Source organism: Corvus hawaiiensis, chromosome 6, assembly GCF_020740725.1.
Source record: "Corvus hawaiiensis isolate bCorHaw1 chromosome 6, bCorHaw1.pri.cur, whole genome shotgun sequence".
In the NCBI taxonomy this organism is placed as follows: domain Eukaryota; kingdom Metazoa; phylum Chordata; class Aves; order Passeriformes; family Corvidae; genus Corvus; species Corvus hawaiiensis.
In genome coordinates this window covers 34,680,075-34,704,733 of record NC_063218.1, presented here as the reverse complement: position 1 = coordinate 34,704,733, position 24,659 = coordinate 34,680,075, and the positions used below count along the sequence as shown (strand labels likewise).

Here is a 24,659-nt window from a genome sequence, read left to right as displayed (position 1 = left end):
AAAATAATGCCTCTGGCAGAAAGAGCACTCATCTTGTTCAGAAGTGTCCTTTTAGTATTGACTTCAGATTTCTCACTAGCTGTCATGGTCTGTGTCTTCAAGATGAGAGTATTGCTTCTGGCATGATGCATCAGTAAACTTTTTAGTAACTGCAACAAGGTGTTGCCTCTGAAATTCCTTTGTTAGTGCATGCAGTAAGGGGCAGGCAGAAGTGGCAGTTCTAACATGAGCAACATATCCAAACATGTCTACACTGCCCCACATAATCCTGTGTGAAAATATCTAAAAGTAGAACTGACTAAAGGTACAGAGCAACACCCTGGTGCAACTGGGAAAGCGGAGGTAGTCATTTGAACATGCTTAAACACAGCACGTCTCTTCCTCTCCCCTCCCCACACCTCAAAAAAAGAAAGTGCAAAAGTCCTGATTCTGATGAGTTTGAAGATCTTTAGAGCTTCTTGATTCAGACATCCTCTTTAGTACTAGCAAGTATTAGTAGTGGTTTAATACTGTAGAAAATAACTTCTGCTGGCTTCTTTCTTGGAGAGGGCTGTCTGTTTTTTTCCTGCAATTTTGATGGAGATGGATACTCTAGAAGTCATCTCAGGCAATTATTACTTTTTTCCTAAAACCAGCACGATTGTTCTAAAATCAACAAAATTTTATGATGGAAGATACCAAAGTCCTGGGGTTCCTCAGTTCTCAATACTGCTACCATGTGCACTGCCTGCAGTATGAGGCAGAGGAAGAGAGACTTCTCAAATCCTTTATATATCCTCTATTTGTGAACTAGGTGAGCAGCTTTGCCACCAAGATAGAGCCATGAGCTGCACTCCCTCCCTCTTATTTGTGAACATATCTCTCAGATGTTCTGTCCTAGGAGGAGAGAGAGAGAGAGCAAATATTTTTCCTCTGTTTGGATCAGGAAATGGATGTTTGGTGGGGGCTTGTGTCAGTTTGTTCGCCTCATCCCCACCTGACTACCTGCTGCCTCTTTTCAGAGTTTGTTAAAGGAAAACACTGTGCAGTTAATTTAACAAATCCTTTCAAAGAGGCAGAGAGGAAGCAATCAGGACACAGCAGGGTGGGGAAAACAGAAAACTGCTGTCTTGTGATTAGTACAGCAAAATGCTGCACTTGGAGCTATAGTGTCAGACTTTTGGGGCCAGAATTAAGGCAAGCGGGGAAAGTCATTACTCTTAGGTTATAAATGAATGGCAAACAGCTATTTTAGTATTTCTTTCTGTATTAGCCAAACTAGCTCACTGGGTTTTTTTGTTAGCGTGGGGGTTTGGTTTTTTGTTTGTTTTTCTTTTTTTTTGAGCCGAATGTTAAAAAAACTGCAGCATGAACTGTATTTCCATTACACGTGTGGCTGAATTGTGTGGAGTGAGGGTCTGAGGCAGGCAAAGCTGTGGATCTTTAGAGGAGCATTAATTATGCAGCTCCTTAATTCTAGACTTTTCATGTGTGTATGTGGTCATTTTTTTCTGAAGTTCTAGTCTCTCTTCCTTCCTTTAATTTCTGAAGTAAAATATTCTTTTGGAGCTTTGCTATGATGAAGTTACTGCAACACAATACAGAATTCAATTCCAAGTGTTTGCTTTGGTACCTTTGACTGCTATAGGAGCTTAATGAAACATCTGTAAGCAGAATGGAAGCCAGTTTAACATTGCACTCCTATTGCTATAAAACATAATCTCAAATGATTTCAGGCAGGGCATAATAATAGTAACCATGGAAACTTTGCTTGAAGACTTCAAAGGATGATCTGGTAGGCTCACTCACTTGTAGGCAGGAGAGAATTCTGGGCTGTGGTTTGGATTAAGGAGGAGAACTGGTAATGAGGAGAGGAGCTTAATCTTGGTGCAGCAGTGGCTGCACCTAAGCATTGTCTGGTTGTTGCATATTTGTTATGACCTTCTTACTCATGCTGGACAACTCATATCTTTTTATTAAAAATTGACTTTTCTTAGCCAAAAAAAATCTAGGATTGTTTCTTCTGCCAGTTTTTTGTGTTGAGGTCTTGCTTGGGTTGGGGCTTTGGGGCATTTATGATGTTTTAGCTTATTTGTGTATCTTTTTTTAAGGAAGTGGAAAATTCCATTAAAAAAAAATTGGCTTACTAAGACCTATCAGAAGAGGGGGAGGCAAAAATGTCATGTGTGTTTTGGTTATCTTGTTTTGTTTTGATTTTTAATGCCTGAGTATTTTGAGCTGTCTGAGTACTTTATTGGTCTTGATGAACAGAAACTAGGGCTGATGAGAGGGATTCTAAATCCTTGTCTCTAAGGTTACAGTTTCTAGTATTAAATTCTCTCATGTTTTAATTAAATACCTTGAACATGATTAAGAAAAGCTCAGCAACTTTGGAGGAGAACATGAGACACCAGGACTGTTCATGCTGATACAAGTGTTCAGAAGTTTTGGTGCCCAGCTTGAAGAACTTGCTAGTTAGTTGGCTTTGAAAATGTGACTTCTGGTGCCTTTGTGGCGTCCTGGCTTTGACTGTTCAGTTCAAAAGTGTGTGTGTGAAATTGGGATATTTCTAGGGCATTCATTATGTAGAGCCTTGTATTTTGTATTGGTTTTGTTTAACTCTGGCTTAGGAACAATGGTTTTTAACTTTACAGTATCTCAGGCAATGATGCGTGCTTCGACCTGCCTGGAATGTGGCTTCCCATCCATGTGGAGTGACTCAGTTTTCGCAGTTGTTGGGGCAAAGGGCTGTATCAGAAAGTATTATGCATTAAAATCTGTGAATAAACTTCCCTCTAGAATTTACAAATTCTGAGCTGGCATGCTTTTTCTGGTTAAGAAGGGGCATAAAAGTCACAGTTCTCAACAAGATTTGATGGTTATTTCTCAAAACAGAACTTTAACAAAAGGTTGAGCTCTAGTACTGTTTAGGGAGGTTTCAGTGATCACTGAACAAAAAAAGGGATAAAATATCTTCCATCTTTGTCTCACTTTCCCTACACACAATCATTTCAAATACACAAACTGAATGAAGTCTTTGAAAAGAACAGAAGATCTGTACAAGTTGCATTTAAGGTGTGCTTTGATTAACTTTATGTTCCTTTATGGAACAAATTCCATTTCTGTTACTTTTTAAAAGAGAGAGTCTGGAAACTTGTGAACCTTTGGTTTTGTTTTGTATATGTCAATAAGAATGGATACAAATACTCCAGCTCTGAACATACAGCCTTATATGGGACAAGGAAACCAGCTAATCCTGACACATTAGAGTTTTAGGTAGTAATGTCATGTGATAGCATAATTGTCTTGCCTACTTGGCAGTATTTTTAGATGAAGCTAGTTTGAGATTAGCTAAGTGACTTATTTTAGCATTTCTTGCAATAACGTGTTAGTAAGATCTCCTTTTATTTAAGACTTCTGGAACTGATTGTGAGTTTAAACATCCTCTGATGCCCTGTAGAGATATAAATAGAAGCAGAAGAGAGAGAATGGCCAGCCTATCTACATTTGGATAAAATGCCATCTGGTGCCAGAGCAGGGGTAAAAAACTGCCTGGATTAAAGAACCAGCTAACAAAAAGAAGGGCTGAATGCTGGTAGGGTCAGTCTCAAAGGCAGACATCCCAGAAGTAAAAGGACAACCTTTTTAAGGCTAAGTGCTCTGTCCAACTTTGCTCCTATGCAGGAAATGTATTTGTTATTAACAAAACTACTCACAGTCTTTTAACTTTTCTCTTCTGAAGACATAACAGTCATAGCATTTTGATAGCTTGTCATTCAGGTTTCGTACTAAGATTTTTCAGGAACTGATGCTTTAAAGCAGAAACTAAATAAATTATAGTTTACTGGGCTTGTTGGATTGAAATGCCTCAGTAAGATTAAAGAGAGTTCTGTCTTTAAGTAGTTCAATTCATATGTGCAGCCCATCTCACTTGTTCCCACTTGTCTTTTCCCAGTTCCCTGCTTCGCTATGGTGGGAACCTCTCCCTTCAGAGTGCCATGAGCGTCCGGTTCAACAGTAATGGCACCCAACTGCTGGCACTGCGTCGGCGCCTTCCCCCGGTGCTCTACGACATCCACTGCCGGCTGCCTGTCTTCCAGTTTGACAACCAAGGGTACTTCAACTCCTGTACTATGAAGAGCTGCTGTTTTGCAGGCGATCGTGATCAGGTAATAAGCAAGCAATGCTGCCCTGAGTCTCCAGAGTTTCCATGACTGTTTGAGAACACTTCTATAAGGGTGGCTTTTTTCTGATTCAGGAGGTAAAACAGGAAGCAGGACACGTACAGGCTTATTCAGAGCTGTTTTGCAATGTGGGCTGTGAAAGAAGGAAAATGTATGCCAAAACACATGATAAATTTTACCTGTTGTTTGATGTGATCTAATACTTACTTTGAAGATTATATTCAGAAGAAAATATTTGCAGTCTTTTTAGGTCCAATTAATACAATGTTATCTACTCATCTACATAGGATAAGGAAGCATCTTCCTTGCATTACAATATTGATACTGGGTAACATAGAGGCAATCCCACAAAATGTAAATATTGCATATTTACAGAGTTACTGATTCGTATTTCAAATTATAATGTTTCTCTTTTAATACTCTGCTAATGGATCAGGTAGGATAGGTCTTCGTAGGTCAATGTTCTGTAAGTGGTGATGGCAGGTGATTAGGAAGGAATAGTCTGCTCCTTCACTGAGGCAGGGCTCTGTCCCTACTACTAATCACCAAGAAATAGGTCACACATCAAGTGACTAACAGAAGTTCATATGATTCTTGAGCCAGATATTGTCTTTGGACAACTGTATTTAATAACCACTGGCACTGTTTAAGGACAAAAGATGTATTTTCAAGCTATGATAGTATCAAACTATGGTCTGAAAATTTCTTAATTGTCATCAGCAAAATTCTTGCAGGAAGAATTTCATCACTAATTCTATTGCTGCTGCTGCAGGAGGCAGAGTTGAGCTTCTTTCAGATTGCAAGTAGAAAATACGTTCATGTCGCTGAACTCGAGCAGTGTTCCTTAGTTCTGCGTAGCTTTTGACAGGAGTGTGAAGATGTGATAATGAAACTCTCTTAAAACAATTGAGTGGCTTACTACAAAGAATGGGAAAACACATGTATTGGTTAAGAAGAAAACCACTGACAATTTGTGGTCCACTGTTTAGTCAGCCTAAAGATAACACTTTTCTCCTCTGGAACTCAGTGTAGAGCTGTGTACCCTCTGACACAAAATTTAGCTTCTCATCTGTTACTAAAGATGTAGAGGAAAGTCTTAGTATATGTTGCTCTGCTTTCTAAGCTATTTTCTGATGGGTATGGTATTATTTTAACAGGAAGAGTTTGTCTGTTCTGTATCAGGGTGATGCAATACTTCAGGAGCCTACATTTTTAAAAAACTTTATATTCTTGTGGCTTGACAGACTTTCTGTTCTGATAAGTAGCAGCACATAATGCTGCTATGAGTTGGAAAACAGAGCAAAAGACAATTATATTCTCACATAAAGCTATATGAAGCTAATAGGGAAGATGAAGTTTAATATGGAATGTTAGAGAGATGTGGAATTTGACATTTAGACACAAGCTTGTACCCATCTTCTAACTGGAAGGAAAAAAGATAATGAGTTTAGAAAATGCCAACACATGCTCCAACTCTATGTCTGAAACTGTCCAGTAATGTTCAAATTCTGTGACTAAGACTGTCAACACTAGGGATAGCCCTTAGGGACTGCCTTTTACAGAGAACCCAATTCCAGTTGCAAGTATATCTAGAAAAGCAGGTTAGAGCTGGAACCTACTGTAAGATAGATAAGGTGAATAAAAAAACTACAATGTTTTTTGAGTTTTGCCCTTCTATACAACAAGTATGCTTTTGCTTAATGTATACAAGTCTTCACCCCTGCAAATCAGAATTCATCAGAAGAAGAACTAATTCTGTATCCAATTTAATCTGGCTCCAGTCCCCTCTACCTTTTAATATTGCTGTTCTTAGCCTTTATAAAGAATGTCTTTCATTTGAAATCTGTGCAAAGTAAGCTTCACAGAATACCTTGGTTGTATTTCCTCATAGGATCAAAATTTTGTGTGAGCTAAGGCTCATTTGAAGGGACTTGTGGATAAGAAGGTTGTTTCAAATTGTGAGTGGCACTTGTGGTAGGAACAGTTCTTCAGCAATTCTTTCACATTGCACCTCTGATTTTCTCTGTCTTCGAGTCTTCTTTTCGTCCTTATTAAACTGCCAACTTGATCTTTTTTTTCTCTTTTAAGCTGTCTGAAATAGTTAGATTTACCTTTCTTATAGAGCATAGTAAATTAAAAATGGGAGTCTCCCATGTTCAAAAATTATTATGTGTTGTCTGCACAGGTAGTTCCTCTCATAAAGTAGCATTTCTATTGTATATTTTAACTTTAATAAGAAAGGATTATCTTTAACTCATCAGTGCTTAGAATGCAATTGCATTGGGGAAAAAAGTGAACTGCTGAAAGGGGGAGGCCTTTCTTATCCAGCAGAGGCGTGGTGTAAGACCTTTCACTGATACCACTTCTAACTTGGCAGTAGCATTTACTTCTTTTCCTGGGTTAATGACTTGTACTGACACCCAGAGAGCTCTGACAAGCATTTGGATGTGATATAGGGATCAGAAGACGAGTGAGAGATGAAGAGATGGCCTTTCAGCTCTGTAAGACTCAGCTCCTCACAGAACTATAGTCTTTGCTAATCTTTCTCTGAAGTTTGTACATAGAAAGTGGTTTGCTCAGGAAGTTTTCTTGTAAATTATGACCATCAGGGTTTAAAACCCCATAACTGTTAGTTTTGGGTTGCCTTTGGAAATTTGTTTTAACACAGTGGTGAAAATCTACAGTAAAGGTAAATAACATCCTGTTCCATATGGAACAGTTGGATTCTGATATGGCAGAAATGAGCAGATTCTGAGCTGCAAGCACACAACTTAAGAGTTCTCTTGGACATTGCCCTTATATCTTAAGAGGCCAAATGCTTAACTTCCCTAAATGACCAGAAGTATTGTTCTTACTTTGACAGGGTATGTGTGTTAAATTGATGAAATTTCTTTGCAGAAATAGAACACAGACTACTAGTTGGGGAATAGTTTGATTGGTTTGTCTGCTGATGGGGATTAGACTTTATACTAATATTTCCTCAGTATTGTTTTTTTAGTGCTCACAGACTGTGATAGGTACCCAAAAGAACTTTGAGCCAGAACTCTTGACATGTCACTCTAGAGGGAAGTCTGCAACCAGCAGGTGTGCAGTGATCTGTGTACCACCTCCTTTCACTGGAGCATCTCTGATACAAGTAGATTGAAACCTCTTAGCAAAGAATGATATATCATTAATGCTTTAAGGTACAAAATGCAGAAAGACTCACTTGTTAACTGCAATGATTTTTTGAGGTTTTAAGTTTAAGAACACATTCTGTAATGCTTATATGGTTTTGAGTTGTTGCAGGTATTGTGGGTGGCAGCACAAGCTAAGTGACAGGATCTTAGAAGATAAACAGCTTAGTTTCTCTTTGTGGCCTTGCAAACTATTCCTCCAAAACTTATTGTCCTAGTCCTTGTGAGCCTGATTTCAAAGTCAATGAGCAGTATATATATATATATATAAGCATTTTTCTAGAGATGCCACAGTCATGCTTTTCTTATTTCTTGCAACTACCAAAGCTTGAGAGCCATTGTTTAGTTGATGTTTTATTTGCACCCACCTTCATTTGCTCAGAACTTTTTCTTTTGTCCATGTTATTGGTGTAATGACCTAATTCACATGACACCGATTTTTCTATTCTTTGAAGAAGAGCTCTGATGTTGGTTATAAATGGGTTCAAAGTTGTAGGGCGTTTGCATTATCCAGGAGCTCACTTGAGTCATACAGCTGTGAAAGAGAGGAAGGGTTAGGTAGTCTGGATGGATCAAGCGTGACTCTCAGCTTCCCACTGCCTTTGTTGGCTGTAGAGATTTGTCTGAGACTGTAATTTATCCATACTTCTGGGCACCCAGGTCCAGAATTTTAAAAACAAAACAGTTTATTTATACACCCAAGCCCCACTGACTTTAGTGTGCACAGATGTTTGATTATGTAAAAATATTAAATGTGTGAGACTCTCTAGTCATGTCATGGTGCCGGGGGAGTTCCCATTCTTCTTGTCAGCATTAGAATTTGGGAAATGTTGATTAAATACTAAGGATTTTTAGGTTTTAGACTGGTATAGAAAATATCTTCTTGCATCTGAGGATACAGAAAGTATTGCAGGACTTCAGGTACCCAAATGTATTTTTAAGAGTAGGAGCCTCAGAGGCTATAGTGATGGGCAACAGCATAAAAAAGGCCCAGAAAGAAACCACAAAACCCAACCAAACTAAAATAGTCCAAAAGTTTTTCTTGCTCAAGGATTGTTGCCTGTGTCACAATGATGAATGCTATCGGTTCATTCCTGTTTTTTCCCTGTGTAGATAATGTGAGGCTCTGTAACGCTTGTGGTTGTAAAATCAACTGCGTATTGCCTGTTTAAAAAAAGTGTGGGTGGGGGGAAATAGCTTGTACCCTGTGAATCAAACAAAAAGTGTCTTGACTCTGGCATGCCCTCAGACATTACATCACCACTCAGCCTTTTCTGTTGACATTACACTGGTATAGGAGAGTTTCAGGAATGCACTGCTCACGGTACTGCAAGGCTGCTCCAACTCCCTATAAAGTTACAGCCCTCATTATGTTGAAATCCGTGTTCTAAATAACCCTGGTTAGGGACAAGCCAGCTTTTTGCAGGACAGAATTATTACATGAATGTAACTCTTCCAAAAACAAGGTTAGTTGTGTAGGTGCCAGGGGTCTTGTATGTTTGTATACTGCCTTTGTAAAGAAAGAGAGCTTTTCTTCAGTGGTGTTCTTTGTGCCATCTAATTTGAAGGTCATTTATCATGGGAAGTAGTGCTTATCAATGTCTAGGTTTGAGAATTAGCAAGAAGAAAGGGAATTATTCTTTGAGAGAATGTATCGTAAGTTTCCTGTGCACAGACAACTTCCTAATGAATAGTAGCTTGTTGCAGTCAGCATTTCTTAATATATGAAAAGCATTCAGTGTGCAAATATGTTGCTGTGCTTGGATAAAAAGAAAATTGATGTCTTACTCTGTCTTAAATTTGATTTCTTCCAAGAATTACTGATGAGACTGTATTTTGTTTTTTGCTTTATCTAAATAGCAGATTTAATTCCAGCTATATGCATAATACATACGTATAAGGTTCATACATGAGATTTAGCTAGCAGTGAAATTATTTTTTTTTTCCACATTGTTTTTGGTAATTGACATTGGGAGGCTCATACTGAAAATGTCTCTTCAGAGTCAAGGTCTTGACAGCAGGAGCTATGAGTTTTCTTTAACCTTTCTTGTTCTGATTGCTTCTTCCCCCATTCCTGGTACATCCTGCCAGCCCCATTTCCTGTCTCCCTTCTCTTCTGCATTCCTATAAGCCCTTGGGGGAGGTTTTTAGACATCTGCACAGCAGTACGTAAGCCCAAAAGGACCCATACTGAAACTAAATTCTGGTGGAGTGGAACTCAGACTCAGGAGACTTTGAATTTTGCAGGCTCATATCTCCCTCATAGTACATCACAGGAGATCTGTAGTTTAGTAGCACCTCTCATATGCTCAGATAAACTTGTTGATTTCTTTGTAATGTAATAGAAATATTTTCCCTGCCATAGAAATCCTCAGTAAGGATTTCTAAGTTGCTTTTGTTCATTAATAAAATTACTGTTACAGCCTTCCTGCATCACAAAAAGGCAGCTGTAAGAACACTGATGGATTGTTCCCAATGATGCTTCTGTAAGCATTTGAAATTGCCCCACACAGAGTTGGCTGTTTATAAGATTAGGGATTTAGGGAGTGGGAATACAAATTTTTGGCTTTGAAATTTATGTACTAGAAGCAATTTGTATTTCTCCAGTCTGCTGTGTCGCAGCTTTACTTTTTCCAGTTCATGAAATAGGTGTGCTCCTTACTGAGGAACAAAGCTTTTGTTGTTAAAAGCCTTTCGGACGCACCTGTTTGATTCTCAGGCTGAGATGGAAAACTTTAAAGCTCTTTTTTGTGCCAGTTTCAGCCTCTTGAAAAACAGTCCCAGAGAGTACAGGTTAGTATGTAAAGAGTACAGTCTGTCCTGGCTCATGTGAAAAAAGATGTCTGTTTTCACAGTGTTGTGAGACCTCTTTGATTTTGTTAAATATTTTTTTTAAACCCCATAATTTGTTCTCCAGAATGTATTATAAAGCAGAAGATAAAAGGTTGTGTAGATAGCTTGTAGGCAAATTCTTTTCTTAGCCATAAGTTTTCCAAAACACTTCTCAGAGAGAGCTTCCTCAGTTATGTATCCTCTTACTTTAGGTTTTTCTTCGAAAGACAGGAATAAGAGGTTAGTAGCTTGCACAGGTGACTGCTCATTATTTTGTCATCTCCTGGTTAACTGCCTTGGAGAGAAGAACTTCTCTAATTGCTGACAGGGAGAGCTGCTACAATGGGGGTTGCAGTTCGAGGTACAAACAAGGCATTATGGCCTTGAGGGGACATCCTGTACTTCCCTTGGGCTGTGCTGGCACCCATCTGACCGCTATAGAATCTGGTTGAAATACGTAAATGGCAATACCATATTGAATGACTCATGACAACTTGTATGAGGTTTTACTGCTGTAGCCACTGAATCAGACCACTGCTGTTAGGAGTGCCAGTGTTAGCACAAGACATGTGGGTGGGAACATACCTGCTGTGGAAGTCAGCTGATGATCATTACAGCAGTCTTTCAAGCTGTACTTAGTGAGAATGCTATACTAAAGACCTGATTTCATCAACATAAAGCTACCAGCCTGACAGATCAGGAATTGCAAAGAAATGGAAATACTTGACTAATTCACTGTTGTTTATTTCTTAATTGTTTTGCCCTGTTGTTTCCTTGCTTCTTTGTTTCTTGATGCCTTTTAACTACTGAAAAAGTCTTTTCCTCCTCTGTAGTTGTGTCCTTACCTAGTTTCCCATCCAGTTAGTAGGTACTCTAACAATAGAAAGATGAATTGCAAGCAAATATGTGGGTTTTCTACCTGCAGGAAATGCAGATATCATGAAATTATTATCAAATTGTAAATTATCAGTCATTTTTAAAAATGGGAAAAATAGCAGGGGAAGCTTTTTTTGTAAGGAGGATATGTGGAGCAGTCTTGGCACCACAAACGGTCTAGAAGAAGCTATAAAAAAATTTGATTGTATTCTGTCAAATACTTTTCATACAAAACATGTAATGTATAACAAGACCTGTGTTCATGGTTGTGGTTTTTATATACATATATATTTATATATATATATATATACATACACATATACACAATCACAGACAAATATGCATGTGTGTATGAGGGGAGCTTTCTTACTTTTTGCTTCTTTTTGTTTATAGCTTGTTTATCCCCCTTAAAATAGTTCCATGAGAAGCAGATTGTCATGATATCATTGGGATTTTGACTTCCCTTTTGGGTTTCCTGATGTTTAGTTTGTAGGATGTATCTATGTATCAAAACTGCTTTGTTTTCAGTGGCTACTTACAGAGTATCTCTCTCCCCTATGTGTGACAGCTGCCCTTTTGTAAAATATTATTTCTGGACAGTCCATAATTCTGGAATCTTCAGGTCCTCTGTCAAATTTGAAATTACACTTAGAAATTCTTTGAGACAGAGAGCTGCCACAAAGAATAAAATGGCATAAGACCTGTTTACTTAGGAAACCTTTCCTCCTTGGATAAATACACAGTTTTTATATTCTTCATGTAAATGGATTCCTTTTCACAGCTGATTGCTGTGAATTCCAATCTCTTTTAGACAAACAATATTTTTCAGACTTCAGTGATGCTTCATGTCAAACTGTGGTTTCCTCAATGTCTATGAGTGCATATTCCACCACAGAAGGGATGTGCAAGTCTCAAGAGGAATTAAGACTTGAGACTAGCAGACTGCCCCAAACCAGTTTCTTTATCTGTTGTCGTAGGAAAAGAACCAGAAGTCTACACCCCACCCATGAATTATGTTACAGGTAAAATAGAGGGCCTGTACATCCTGTCTCTTAAAGGACATGTGCAAAGCACCAGTGTAACTTTCAAATTTGGATGCCTCTGTGCTTCTTTCCTAGCATGTGGGTTTTGCATTACTTGAAGAAGCTAAGGTACAGCTCACTAAAACCCTGAGAAAAATTCTGTCTGCTCTGGTCTTTTCTGCCCCAAGTTTCATTGGCCCCTCTGCAGAAAGGGCAGACATGCCCAAGTGAGTGGGAATTGCGATTTAAAAAGTTTAGTCTCTTTCAAAGCTGTAAACAGCAGCATGAAATTCAAATCTGACAAGCATTTTCCTGCTAGTAGCTTAGCAGTACTCACTTTTTAATGTTTATCATTTCTGTGCCTTTACCTGTTGCTTGTGCATGCATTTATAATTACACCGTGATGGTGCTTCTCTATTTGTGCATTTAAGACAAAGTCTCCTACATTCTTCTTGTTCTCCCCTACATTAGTTGGGTTATTCAAGAGACTTGCTGATACTTTTGGAAACACAATCCTTGTCTGCTAGTCCCTTATCTAGGGCCAAAAGCTCAAAAATCTCTCTGATGTAGATCATAAGCAAAAGGATATTTTATAGGAGCAGGAAATGGGGATATTGAAAACTAAAATAAGGTGCAATTTAGATAAAATTTTATTGAAATAATCCATATTCAGTAGCACCTGAGGAAATGCAGCTTGTGGGATTTTGAAAGCTTTCAAACTGGCAGTGGTAAGAACAAAAAATAAATTCCCTAGAGTGGTAGTACTCTGCAAAATGCAATGCTAATGCTACTGTTACGAGACTATAGCAGCAGATTAGATCTTCATTTATTTATATCAACTGCTGTAATTTCCTTGGGGAGAGAGAAAATGAGAAGAGTTACAGTGAAATGAGTGGGGAGTGCTAGTCCAATGTAATTCTTTCCGAATCCTGATGGCGTTTCATTTTAAGCATTTTATGCGTACTTGAAACTCAGACTGAATTGGTGTTTTCTCCCAGGAGCAGACTCTAACCACGCCTGAGAGTTTTCTTCCTTCTAAGGCAAACTTCTGAATCAGCAGCTCATAGTCATCTGGAAGCCTTTTCCTGTCATTGTTGCTAACAGCTAGGCATAGAAGCTGACTCTGCCCTTCTAAAAAACCTCCAGTATTAACAGCAAGTGTTTTTTCTGTCTAATCTTGTGTTAATGTGAATACTGTAAATGTTGATTTCTGAAGTCCTGGTCAGATACAGCAGCAAAAATGCAGACAATGAAACAGGTGGGTTTAATATTGGTCTGTTCCCCCCAGACATCTGAGCTCCTCATGCAGGGTCTGGTCTGATTCCTAATTCAGCACTTCAGTGGTTCTTGAGGTTATGTTCAGCTTGAGTTTGGCTTTGGGAGGAGGGTGGAAGGAGGACAGTGCTTGATGTCTTAGCTATTTAGTTGTCTCTGTGAATGCACATGTTTTTGCCTCCCCCTGGCTTACCTCTGTGATTTGATTATCTGTGCTTTTGTTCTTTGAGTGAATAGAAGGTACTCTGCTAGGAATTACATTTCCAGCATCCCCTCAGGACCAAAAATCCTTGTTCACAATTAAAGTGGTGTCTAACCATATGCAGGATGACATTCTTTCATCTACTCTTCCCCAAGCCCTTCTACTTTTTCCCTTTCTTTTCCTTCCTTTTAAAAAGTCTACTCCATTCTCTCAGGATTTGAGCCTTATTAACTAGAGTTTGGTGAACTTAATAGTAATTGCTTCTTTGACTTTTCTAGTAGTAGGGAGTGACTTTTTAATTTTCTTAATCCTTATTCCCCAACTATGAACTAGTGAGGAGAATATTGGCTTCTTGTTTTATTAGTAATTAATACATCAAAGAAAAATTTTCACAGATGGTCATGTAAATGTCTTAGTAACATCAGTCCAGCTGTGCTCTCTAGAGGCCTTAGGTTCTGATTGTCTTGTGCAGAGAGTACTAATTGGAATTGAGGGGTTTTTTCCAAATGTGACATCAGGTGTGTTTCTGACTTTGGCAGCTTGGGTGTCCATTCTTGAAGCTTCATGTGGCGCACTGTTCTTGCAATGGCTACAGTCATGAGGTGGTTCTGGCAATCTCTTGGTCTTGGCCAGAAAAGCCACTTTCTACTTGTCAGACCCATATCACCTAGTGTTACAGAAAAAACCGAAAGGAGTGCATTTGGGGATTCAATTCTCTATTGTGAGAACAGCCAGGAAAACATGTACCCCAGAGGTATCCTTACTGGGAAAGAGAGCGGAAAACAATGCTGACTGCTACAGTGGTGGCAGTGTAATGGCAGAGATGCAAAATACTTGGATATGTTGTGGAATATGATCAAATTCTGGTGATTATTGGCAGATTTAACCATCAAAATAAAATTTAATTTTATATAAAAAGTTCACAACTCACAGCCCACTGCTTACAACATCAAACTTGTGTACATGACTTTAACAGTTAATGTTTTGGCATTTACTAATGGCGGTCTTGTGTCAAGATTAAAGCCATAAGTACTTTTTCAGCTCAGATCCCGAGCTGAGCTTCTTCTGTGACTGGACATAATTGCATTGCAGATGTTTAATTCATTCCTACTTATTTTCTCCTAATTCACTCCAGAATACTTTAGCCAAGTGTGTTTGATCAGTGCAAATGTCATTAGGCTTGAAAATGATAATGAAGTGAAGGACTTCACAGTCCTTTTAAGTTGGTAGGATTGGATTAAATCTCTGGCATTGGAGATACTCCAGAGCCATCTGGACACAGTCCTGGGAAGTCAGCTCCTAAGTGGCCCTGCTTGAGTAGGTGGATTGGACCAGATGACCTCTAAAGGTCCCTTACAGCCTCAGCCATTCTATGATTCTGTGAACCATTTTAAGGTACTTTGTCAGTTTCTTCCATTAAATTCCCCAAATTGTGATCACTTTAATTTATGCAAGTCCATGTACTGAACTGCAGATCCTGTCTCTGTGGCCTAAGTTTGTCTTCTCATTAGTATTTTCATGAAGCTGTGATGTCTGATGGAGTGTAAAGGTTTCGGGTGGGCATTTTCCTGACACTATCCACTTCTCCCCTCCTCCTTTCTCTCCACCCTGTAACCCAAAGCCCAATCCCAATCCACCAAGACAATTATTTCCCTTTTTATTTTGGCAATCTTTGAAGAAAATCAGTCAGAAGAGAGCTCTGGAGATCACCCAACTTAAGATGCTTCCCAGAGCAGAACATCTTCAAAGTCAGATCAGATTGCTCAGGGAACTGTTCAGGTAAATTTTGGATTTGCAAGAGTGGAGATTCCACTGTGTTGGGGCTGTGTTGCAGTGTTTGTTATGCTCCTGAACATGCTGTTCCTTTGTGCTTAGCTGGAATTTCCCTTGCTGCGACTTGTGACTGTTGCTTCCTGGGTATCCACTGCATGCCTCTGAGAAGAGTCTGTCCCTGGCTGCTCAGTATTCCTTTGAAGAGGGGGAAACTGTTGAGGTCCACTCTATCCCTTCCCTTTCTCTTCTTCTGGCTAAATGAGACCAGTTCCCTTAGGTTTTCCTTGCAGGTCATGGGCCTTCAGCTGCAGCAGCCCTTCTTGTCCACTCTGTCTGATCTGTTAGTGTCACTCTTGTATTGGGGGACCCAAGCCAGACACAATACCCCAGGCGTGGCTTCAAAAATGCCATGTAAGGGAAATAATCACTTGTCTTGACCTCCTGTTTACACTCCTGACAGTGCATCAAGTTGCTATTACTACACATCACTGCAAGGGCACTCTAAATTTTGCTGTCTCCAAAGCAAGACAGAGTATACTGGGGTCAATGGTCTTTGCAGGTAGTATTTTGCACCATGGGCAGTGATACATGAGATTTCCTGCACAATTGACCATTGAGTCTTACAGGATACACAGAAGGTTCCTCTGCAAATAATTTTGGGAGCAGGTTTGAAGAGTCTCATGGACGCTCCATTCCTGGCACGTAAATAACATGTTTCTTCTGTCCTGTGTGCCTCATGCAGGATATCTGAAATCTGTCACTTTGGGGCCCTGTCATTGTTGGTTTGTGATATGTGGGGGGGGGGGGGAGGGGGTGCATGGTCATAAATTCAAGATACTGAGTTTTCTAGGCATTTTAATTACAAGTCTGTTTTTAGTCATGTGTCCTTGGCAAACTAGTTGCTGCTTCAACAACACAATTTGGTAATAAATAGTAACAGCTGGGAACATCTCTATATAAATAAAACTTTTCTTTCCATGTAGCATTTTTTTAACAAAACATTAGAGGTGCTTTCTTTCTAATTGCTGGGATGTTTCCTATATGAGCCCTAATCTGTGGAGTTTTGGCACAGTGGCTCAGCCTGCTGTGGGCTAACATTTATGAGCAGTCAAATGAAAGGGGAAGCACATATTCCTGGCACCATCAGGTCAGTTTGGAAGGTAAATTGCCTAAGTGCTTGAACATGTTGGCTTGTAGAAATAACTTTCTGGCTTGGAAAGTATGGGTTTATGAGTGATGCTGAACTAGTGTGCACAGGCTTTTAAAGGAGCTTTTGTTTGATCAGTGCTTCTTACCTGTCAGAAAATGAGCAGAATTGCATTCATAAGGGCTTACTCACATCCTGCATTCTTAAAAATGAGGGAAAAAAAGAATGGTTGGATTATGATAGCAGGAAACCAGAGAAGGGATTTTAGTGGGTCGTTATTGCATTTTTGTGACAGGAAAGATCCAAACACTGCACTAATGTAATTAGCATTGCAAACAGAATATATGCAAATTTATAGCCACTTTTTCTGTGATAGTGTATATTTTTTGTTTATTTGCTTCTCAGTCCTGTGTTATTCCAGAACTTGTCTCCCCACTGCTTGATGTTACTGTGCCTGATGATTTTATGTATGCCTGGAGAATGAAAGGCAGAAACCAGTTATATTTGAGCCAAGCAAAACAGAATTTGTCTCTCATCAAAGGTTAGAAAAGGGACAAACTGGCTCCATTGCTTTCTTTTTCTCCCTTTCCCCATACCTAACAATAATAATAAAATGAAAAACCCATCTTCTTGACTGTATTGATTAAACTGCAGCCTAATGTCAGTTGAGGGATAGAGATTTACACTGTCCACACCAGTATAACTGGAACTGGAATCTGCCATTGGTTCCAGTACATGTCATTTAATCTCTAATTTGGGAGAGAAATGAACTGTACTCCCTGTCATTTATTGGAGAATAAGTGCTTGGGGGCAAGGCACAGTTTGTGGCCTCTCCAAACTGAGAGGCAGAAGCTTTTTGCCACATCAAATGTCACCTGTCATTCCAGTGTCTGCTTGTAGTATATTAAGCTACTTTAAATTGCATATTGCCTGAAGTTCTGCACAATAAAGAGATTGTTTATCATTTGTGCACTGTTGAAAAAGGGCAGCCTTCCATCTCTTCAGAGTAACTATGAGCAGGAAAAAAATGAAACGTGTCATAAATGTGCGGGGGGGGGGGGAGGTTTAAACCATTTGAGATTTGCTGACAGTGAATGTTTAGCTTTGGTTTTTATTTGGTGTTCAAGATTATTCTCAGTGACTGACTTTTGATGGTCTTGGTAGACATGTCTGGCTTGATGAGTTATGGACATGGTAGCTCTCTTCTTAGGTAGGTGTTTAATGGAGTTTTCCTTGGTAGTACAGGAGATGAGAAAAAGCGATGAAAGGCTTCAACATCAAAAAAGACCAGAGTTGCAAGCTGCAAAATAGAGAGTGTGATCTAGATCTAGACATGTTTATATTAAAGCCAACCAAAATTCATAGCCTTATTTAGCAAAGCAAACATACACTTTGGGCAGTAGGCATTAGATACATGAAATACGCTTTTCAATTTTGGTCCATTTATACAAGCAACATTTTCGTGCTGGTACTTAATCCCCATTTAAATGTAAATTGATCAGTGAGGTGCAAAGAATGATGCAAATTATCCTTTCTCATTTTTGGTTTGGAGGAAGTAGATCAATAGTAAAATAGCATAATTCAGGTGATACTTTGTGGTAAATGGCTTTTATTTTTATTCTTAACAGTATATCCTTTCGGGCTCTGATGACTTCAATTTGTATATGTGGAGGATTCCTCCAGATCCAGAAGCAGGTAAGTGTTGTTGTTGTTTTAGATGGGGAAGGAAGAGTGGGGGGCAGGTATCTGACAAATACTAGATTGGTATTTCAAAAAAATTGCTCTTCTCACTCACACTGTGAATCTAGAGGAAAGCTGGATAGGGAGAGTTTACAAATGCTTGATCCAGTGTCTGGATAACAGTGGGCAATGCCATTTGAATGTTTTATCATAATGATTTTCTATTTTTTTCCCTTCCTTCCATAATAAAGCTTGCAGCATAAAATGGTGCTGTGTTCACAGGGTGCTCCTTACAGCTCCAGTGCATTGACCTCTTTTCCCGTCTCCTTCCTCTAACACCAAAATCCTCCCACTGATTTCCAGTGCAGAGGAGTTCTGCTTTTTTACTTTCTGGGTGGAGGAGCACTATCAGCTGGTGGAAATGGCCACTTTTGACTAATTTCTGAGCCATTCCCATGCTGGGGCAGACATGGTAAGCAAATAGCAGTAGCACAGCTCTGTATGAAAGTACAGGAGAGGGATGTGAAAGAAAAACAGCAGTGTGGGGGCAATGTAACAGCAGTATTGGGAATGCCACTGTTGGTCAGTGTCTAATTTGATGTGGTCTAGTAGGGTGTAGGGTTTGGCACGATTACACTCTAAGCCATACAATGTCAGCATCTCTGTTCTGTGGAAAGAAATGACTGCACTTCTAGAAGGGCGTTAAATTTTAGTTGACAGAGTCAAGACTTTCAAAACTGTACTAGTGTTTTCATTTTTAGTGGCTCTGGCTCTTTAAACTGTACATCTTAGTGATATTAAGTACAACTGAGGGCTATCCTGTGGTCTCAGATGCTTTAGCAATAGTGAGAAAAAATTACAAGCTCTGTTAGAGGTAAAATGAAAATATTTTGTTTCATTTTCAAAGGTTGTTAATAGCAGCTATATAATCCACAGCTGAGAGGATGAATAGCCTTCGGTTAATGGCAGGGTTTTGAGGAAAATTACGTCCTAATATTGGGGGTTTTGCTTAGTTAACCAGCATTTCATGTTGCAGTCCACAAGTCCTGAAGATGGTCCTGCTAAATACCAGTAACTTGGCCTTCTATCTTTGTATAGAGTTTATCGAGATATCTCCCTGCTTTTCTTTTTATTTGTGTGATTTTCTTTTACATTTGACACTGGTTTACTACTACTTACAGATTGTACCTCTTAGCTAAAAGAAAGATTACATACATTAAAATTAGTTATTTATGTTCAAGTTTTACTGTGTGGATTGTAGAATTTTGTTTTTTGCATATATCACTATACTATCCTGACTTCCTTTGTAAATTCTGATTTGAGATTTTGTGTTTATATGGCTGTAATGCTCTTGTAAACTTTTTTCCCAGACAGCTGCATGTGACAAACTTTTATCTAGGACTTTTGCACAAGGAGTCATAGCTAGCACTTGTTGCACCTGTAAGCAAAATAATCTACTTCAGAGTAGTTGTTAGGGATGCCCCTCTGTAAAAGACACATGCTTGCAAAAAAGTTGCTATATACAACTAGATGATACAATTTAATCAAACAAATTTACAATTTAATTTGTGATTTACCACAAAAAATTGTCATATCTGTTTTGGTCAGGTTTCTTGTCTCTGGTTCTTGTAACTTCAGGAAGGGTGTCAGTACACTTGCAACATTTCAGTTACAAAATTAATTACTTAATATCAATTGCCTTCAGTGGTTGCTTAACGAATCAGAAGATCCAGGAGTAGGAACGTGTATGTCTTAATGTCTTGTAACTTGAGGAGTTCTCTTTTTGAAATATTTTACCAAAATTCACAAGCTTTGTTTTGTTAGACCTAAAGATCCACTTCTGTGGCAAATAACTAATTGGGCATCCAGATCACCTGTGAGAGGCTTATTGAAGCTTTTCTTTTCTTCATTCATCTCTTCTTGAAGGGTTGTGCCTGTTTTGAATGTGATGAAATGTTCTTTGTTAAATCTCATCCGGCTGTTCAGAATAATTGTCAGAGAGAGATGTTGCTGTGCTTCCTTCTTGGAGAAATAGTCTTGCCATAGGGATGTAGAGACTTCGGAAAACTTTTGCTTCAGTGGAAAACTCCTTGTTCTTATGTTTTAGCTAAAATAGGAGTGCCTTTGCATTCGTGATCTGAGAGAGTGGAATGTGGTCTTTCACTTAAAATAGTGTACAAACTAGACAGGATGATGTAATGTCCTGTGCCGTTGGTTGGTATTTTAAATAAACATATCTCTCTAACTGATTTCTGCCTTCCGGTTGAACTCAGACATTGTGTTGCTATAAATATTTTTGATACAGCTCCCTTAAATTGTATCAGTTATTTGAAAATAGGGAAAATTTTTGCAAGCTTATATCTTTTTGAACAGCTTCATCCTTAACGACAGTTCTGAAATTATTTTGTTTCAGTATAGGTGCACCAACTACTGGTTATCCAATGGTTAGCAACATTAGTGAACAAAAAAGATGAAGAAGAGTGTGAAGGAACACACCAGTCAGACAATTGCAAACATATTTCAAGTTGGAGAAATGTAGTTGCCTGTACTGGTATTTTGCCAGGAGAATAGAACAAATTCTACTGGGTTTTTTTTTTCAAACAGTCATAGTTTAGACGTGTCCTTCCAGTGAGCTGCATAAAATCATTCCCATAATCAGCTGGAAACTGCAAGCAGCTTTGTTTGGTCCAATAATTAGGCAGGATTTTTGCCCCCTTTGGGGCAGGGAGGTGTGTGAAAAAAGGTATTTCCTAAATTGCTTAGGAAGCTAGTCTGTTGATGAGTTTTACTGACTGTCTCCCTCTGTAGTCTTAGATTATTCTGAATGGGTTGGGATTTCCTATGCCAGAAGGTTGGTTGCTTTTTTACCACCTTTTGTGGTTTCTTAAAGATGGAATAGTTTGCTCATTTTTCCACTTTCTTCTCCATCCAAGTATTATCCAGCTTTCCACTGTGCTTCAGAAGTAATTGCCAAATGTTTCATGAATTTGTTGGCCAGTTTCTCTTTTAAAGTAATCCATGAAAGTATCACAGTTTTCTTCAGAAGCAGCTTCTAGCAAAGTTAATACATAAGTTTGGCAGAAGAAAAGCAGTCCTGAGTTTCCACAGCTTTTACTTGACTCCAAGGCAAGCTGGAAGTGAGAAGAGACATCAGTCCTACATGACTTGCCCAGCAAGCCTGTTAACGTATAAGCACTTTAGACATTATTAAACCTAGCACCAATAAACATGGTCTATTAGCTGGTAAAAAAAACCTTGACATTTCTTGTGGAACAATAGAGGGTTTAGTAGACCAAAAGTTTTCAAAATGTAATTTACGTTCCTCGCTCACTACTCTGAATCATCTATGCAACTCTTGTTTTTGAAATATTGCTTAAAGCTGCTGTATTTATTTGTGATTGAGAAGACAGTTGGGGATCCTTCAGTTCATGTGAGCAGGCTGTCACCAAGTTCTGGAAAACTTCACTAAATCAGAACAGCAAACTGCATTTCAGAACTTATTTTAATTCTGTCTTTGACTGTAACTGGAAGCAAGAAAGGGCCCATCATTGTGGTTCAGTTACTAAACTAATTGCACAAATTTCCAGCAGAACTGATGCAATTTATCTTCCTTTTTCCTCCTCCTTGGTCTTTGTAAATGCCAACACTTCTTCAAGACTTGAAGAATTCAGCAACAGATCTTTTCACAATACTTGAACAAGGCTATCTCATTAGAGACAGCTTGTAGTTTAAGTTCTCAAAGTTCTAGGCTGATAAATGAAGATGAATAAAAAATTATTAAGTGTTTCTTAATATCTTAAGCTATTTTTGAGGTATTTTATATATGGATACATATGCATATATGCATACAAGTTGGGTTGGGGCACGGGAAAGCCATCTGACCCAATGGGGAGCATGCTCTGGAAGGTTTGTATTTTTCTTAAAAATTTATTTTTCTGAGGTGTGGTCTTGGGATCTAAACTGTTTCACTTTTAGGACTGTAGTTAGTCTCTTTCTTCAGGTCAGGCAGTGTTGACCATAGTGTGCTATGGAACAGTTGTTTGATTAACACAGCAAGTATGTGCTTGGGCCCAGTAGAAAATGTTCTTGTATTTGGTGGAATTGGGGCTGGTTTCCATGTCACATGGATTGCAATGATGCCATGGACCTGTGGAATGTACTGGCCAAATGGCATCTATCAGAAAACAAGGCAGTGTTGGGTGCTTTTCAGTGCTGTAGACAAGAGGAAAAAGATTCAGCATCCACGAGTGTTTCTCTCACCAGCCTTGGTATATTTAATATCTAATTCAGGAACAGAGAGCTGAAGATAACACTGAGCTCTGGGACAGGCAGGAGGAGCTTTAGTCCCTAGCAACTGGCCATCTAATTGTACCAAAGCTCCTTTCTCTTTGTTGTATTGAAAATGTTTGCAGCCACCAGTGCAAAAGAAATGCACAGCCAAGCAGTTTTCACACTTCCATTAAAAAAAACCAAAACCAACCACAAAAAAGCAAACAAAAATCCCCAAGCAAACAGCTATCGGTTGTGAGATAATTTCACTTACTTTATATCTGTTATGTTCCAGAAGCATAGTTGTTGTTGGTAATTTGCATGGTTCCAATAACACTGTGAAACCCATTGCAACTTATGCAATTAAGCACACGAAAAAAAGCAGTGTCTCTCAGACCAGGATGGGGAACAGAGTGGAAAGGGTGTGCCAAAGTTTATTTCTATAGTAATTTTGTCTTAGCTGTCATATTGTTGTTCAGCTATACTGGTGATAACAACAGTGGTAGGGCTGGTATAGAGAAGGTGTATGGCAGATATTTAGAAGCAACAAAACAAGGGAGAAAATTTACATCCAAAAATAGCCACTACTACTACGGCTTTCTGCATAGTGTTTAAATGTTTAAAATATTACTTTTCTCTGTGGCTTTTGGAACCTCTGCAGAGGTACAAGACCACTATGGGGCTGGTTCTAGGTATAGGCCAGGCAAAGGAGTTGATTGTCTGGAAGAGCATGTTGTCTGAGGCAGAGGCTTCTACCTTAGTTGACTGCCCCCTGTGCTTTCACTCAAGCTCTGCAAGGCCCTGCTGATCCTTTCACCTCGCCTGGAAACTGGAGGGGGTATTCAAAGGTGTCAAAGGAAGCAGTCTGCAAATGGAGTTGGAGCTGCTTTCTTATGGGGGGACACTTGGTGCTTCCAATGTCTCCTTTTACCATGCTAGGAGGAGAAAAGATCTTGGCCACCCCTTCCTATTCTCACCCCATATTTGATGTGACCTAAGTCAGTTTTGCTTGTGCTGCTGAGAAACCTTTAGTAAGTCTGGCTGCTGCCTGAGCTGGAGTCAGATTCCTGATCCCAGAAGAAGGTACACTGCAGGACCCTGTGCTCTCAGGGCAAAAGTGCTTGTGTTTAAATCTAGCTTCTCTGCAGGTATGTCTCTGAGTAGCAAAGCCATCTACTGGCATTCATTGTATGAAATAAATACAGGTGTGTGAGTGACCAAAGAGAGACCTTTAAGGTGTCTAAACATAATATGCTGCACTGAAGGCAGAGGCCCTATATGCTATGCATATTTGCTTCTATTGTACTGTGCATTTGCTTTCCAAACAATGGTATATCTCTTTGTTAGCACATCATGATCTCATAGGATTCAAATGCAAAGTAGTGGCCTACAGTCTAAATGTGCCCTGGGTTATTATTAATGAAAACTAAATTAATTTTAAATGAGCTACTACTGTAGTGCCAAATACTGCAGTGGAATGGTATGCTATGGCACACTGGCAGCAGCTGCAAATATCTGGTTCTTCTCAGGAGTTTTCAGCACTTTGAGTAATTCACAAGGCTTGTATGAAGTTATGCTTTAGTCTGTGGAACGTCTTTCTACCTTATATGAACAAACAGTGGGATTTCTTTTCCAGTGTCCTAGATAGAAAAGACTTCTTAATGAGGTCATTTAATTCCTCTGTTACAGAGCCAGTGGAGGATAGTTCCTTATCCCAACAAGTTCTCTGGCATTTTGACGGGTTTTTTTAATGTTTGGAACAATTCAGCTTCCATTAGTATGGACACTGTTCTACATTCTTACAGGATTTCTGCACTAGAGCACTTTTCCCAGTAATCTATCACTTTTGCTTTTTCTTTATCCTTCAAATAATTCATTCTGGGTTTGTCTAAACGTTGCTTCTTGCTGTAGAACTCATGCAGGGGAAGTCAGATTGATGTCTAAATCACTCTCCTTTGTTACAATTTACTAGAGTTTTTAAAATGTATCGGGATGTACCATTCAGCTTGTTTGCAATATGTCAGATCATTCACATGAATATTTACAAAACCACATAATTAAGAAGTAGTTCATTAGCCTAACATTTGAAACACAAATTAATAAAGCAAACCAAGAAGAAATCACTTTGGCAACTTAGTAGACATCAACTACTTCAAAACATTGTATTATTCCTTCCTCTGTACAGGAGCCTGTAAAGAGGGCTTGTGTTGCCAAGGTATTCTTGTCAAACATAAATGGGAAATC

The 24,659-nt window shown here is 39.0% G+C and overlaps 1 protein-coding gene across 2 annotated transcripts in view; it reads left to right on the top strand.

Annotated features, from left to right (window-relative positions):
- Nucleotides 1-24,659, top strand: part of DCAF5 (DDB1 and CUL4 associated factor 5) — a 70,906-nt gene that overhangs the window by 33,232 nt on the left and 13,015 nt on the right. For both annotated transcript variants that reach the window (XM_048307583.1, XM_048307584.1), the window contains exons 6-7: nt 3,935-4,148; nt 18,095-18,161. In XM_048307583.1, coding sequence (XP_048163540.1) covers nt 3,935-4,148; nt 18,095-18,161 — 281 coding nt within the window. The remainder of the gene's footprint in view (nt 1-3,934; nt 4,149-18,094; nt 18,162-24,659) is intronic.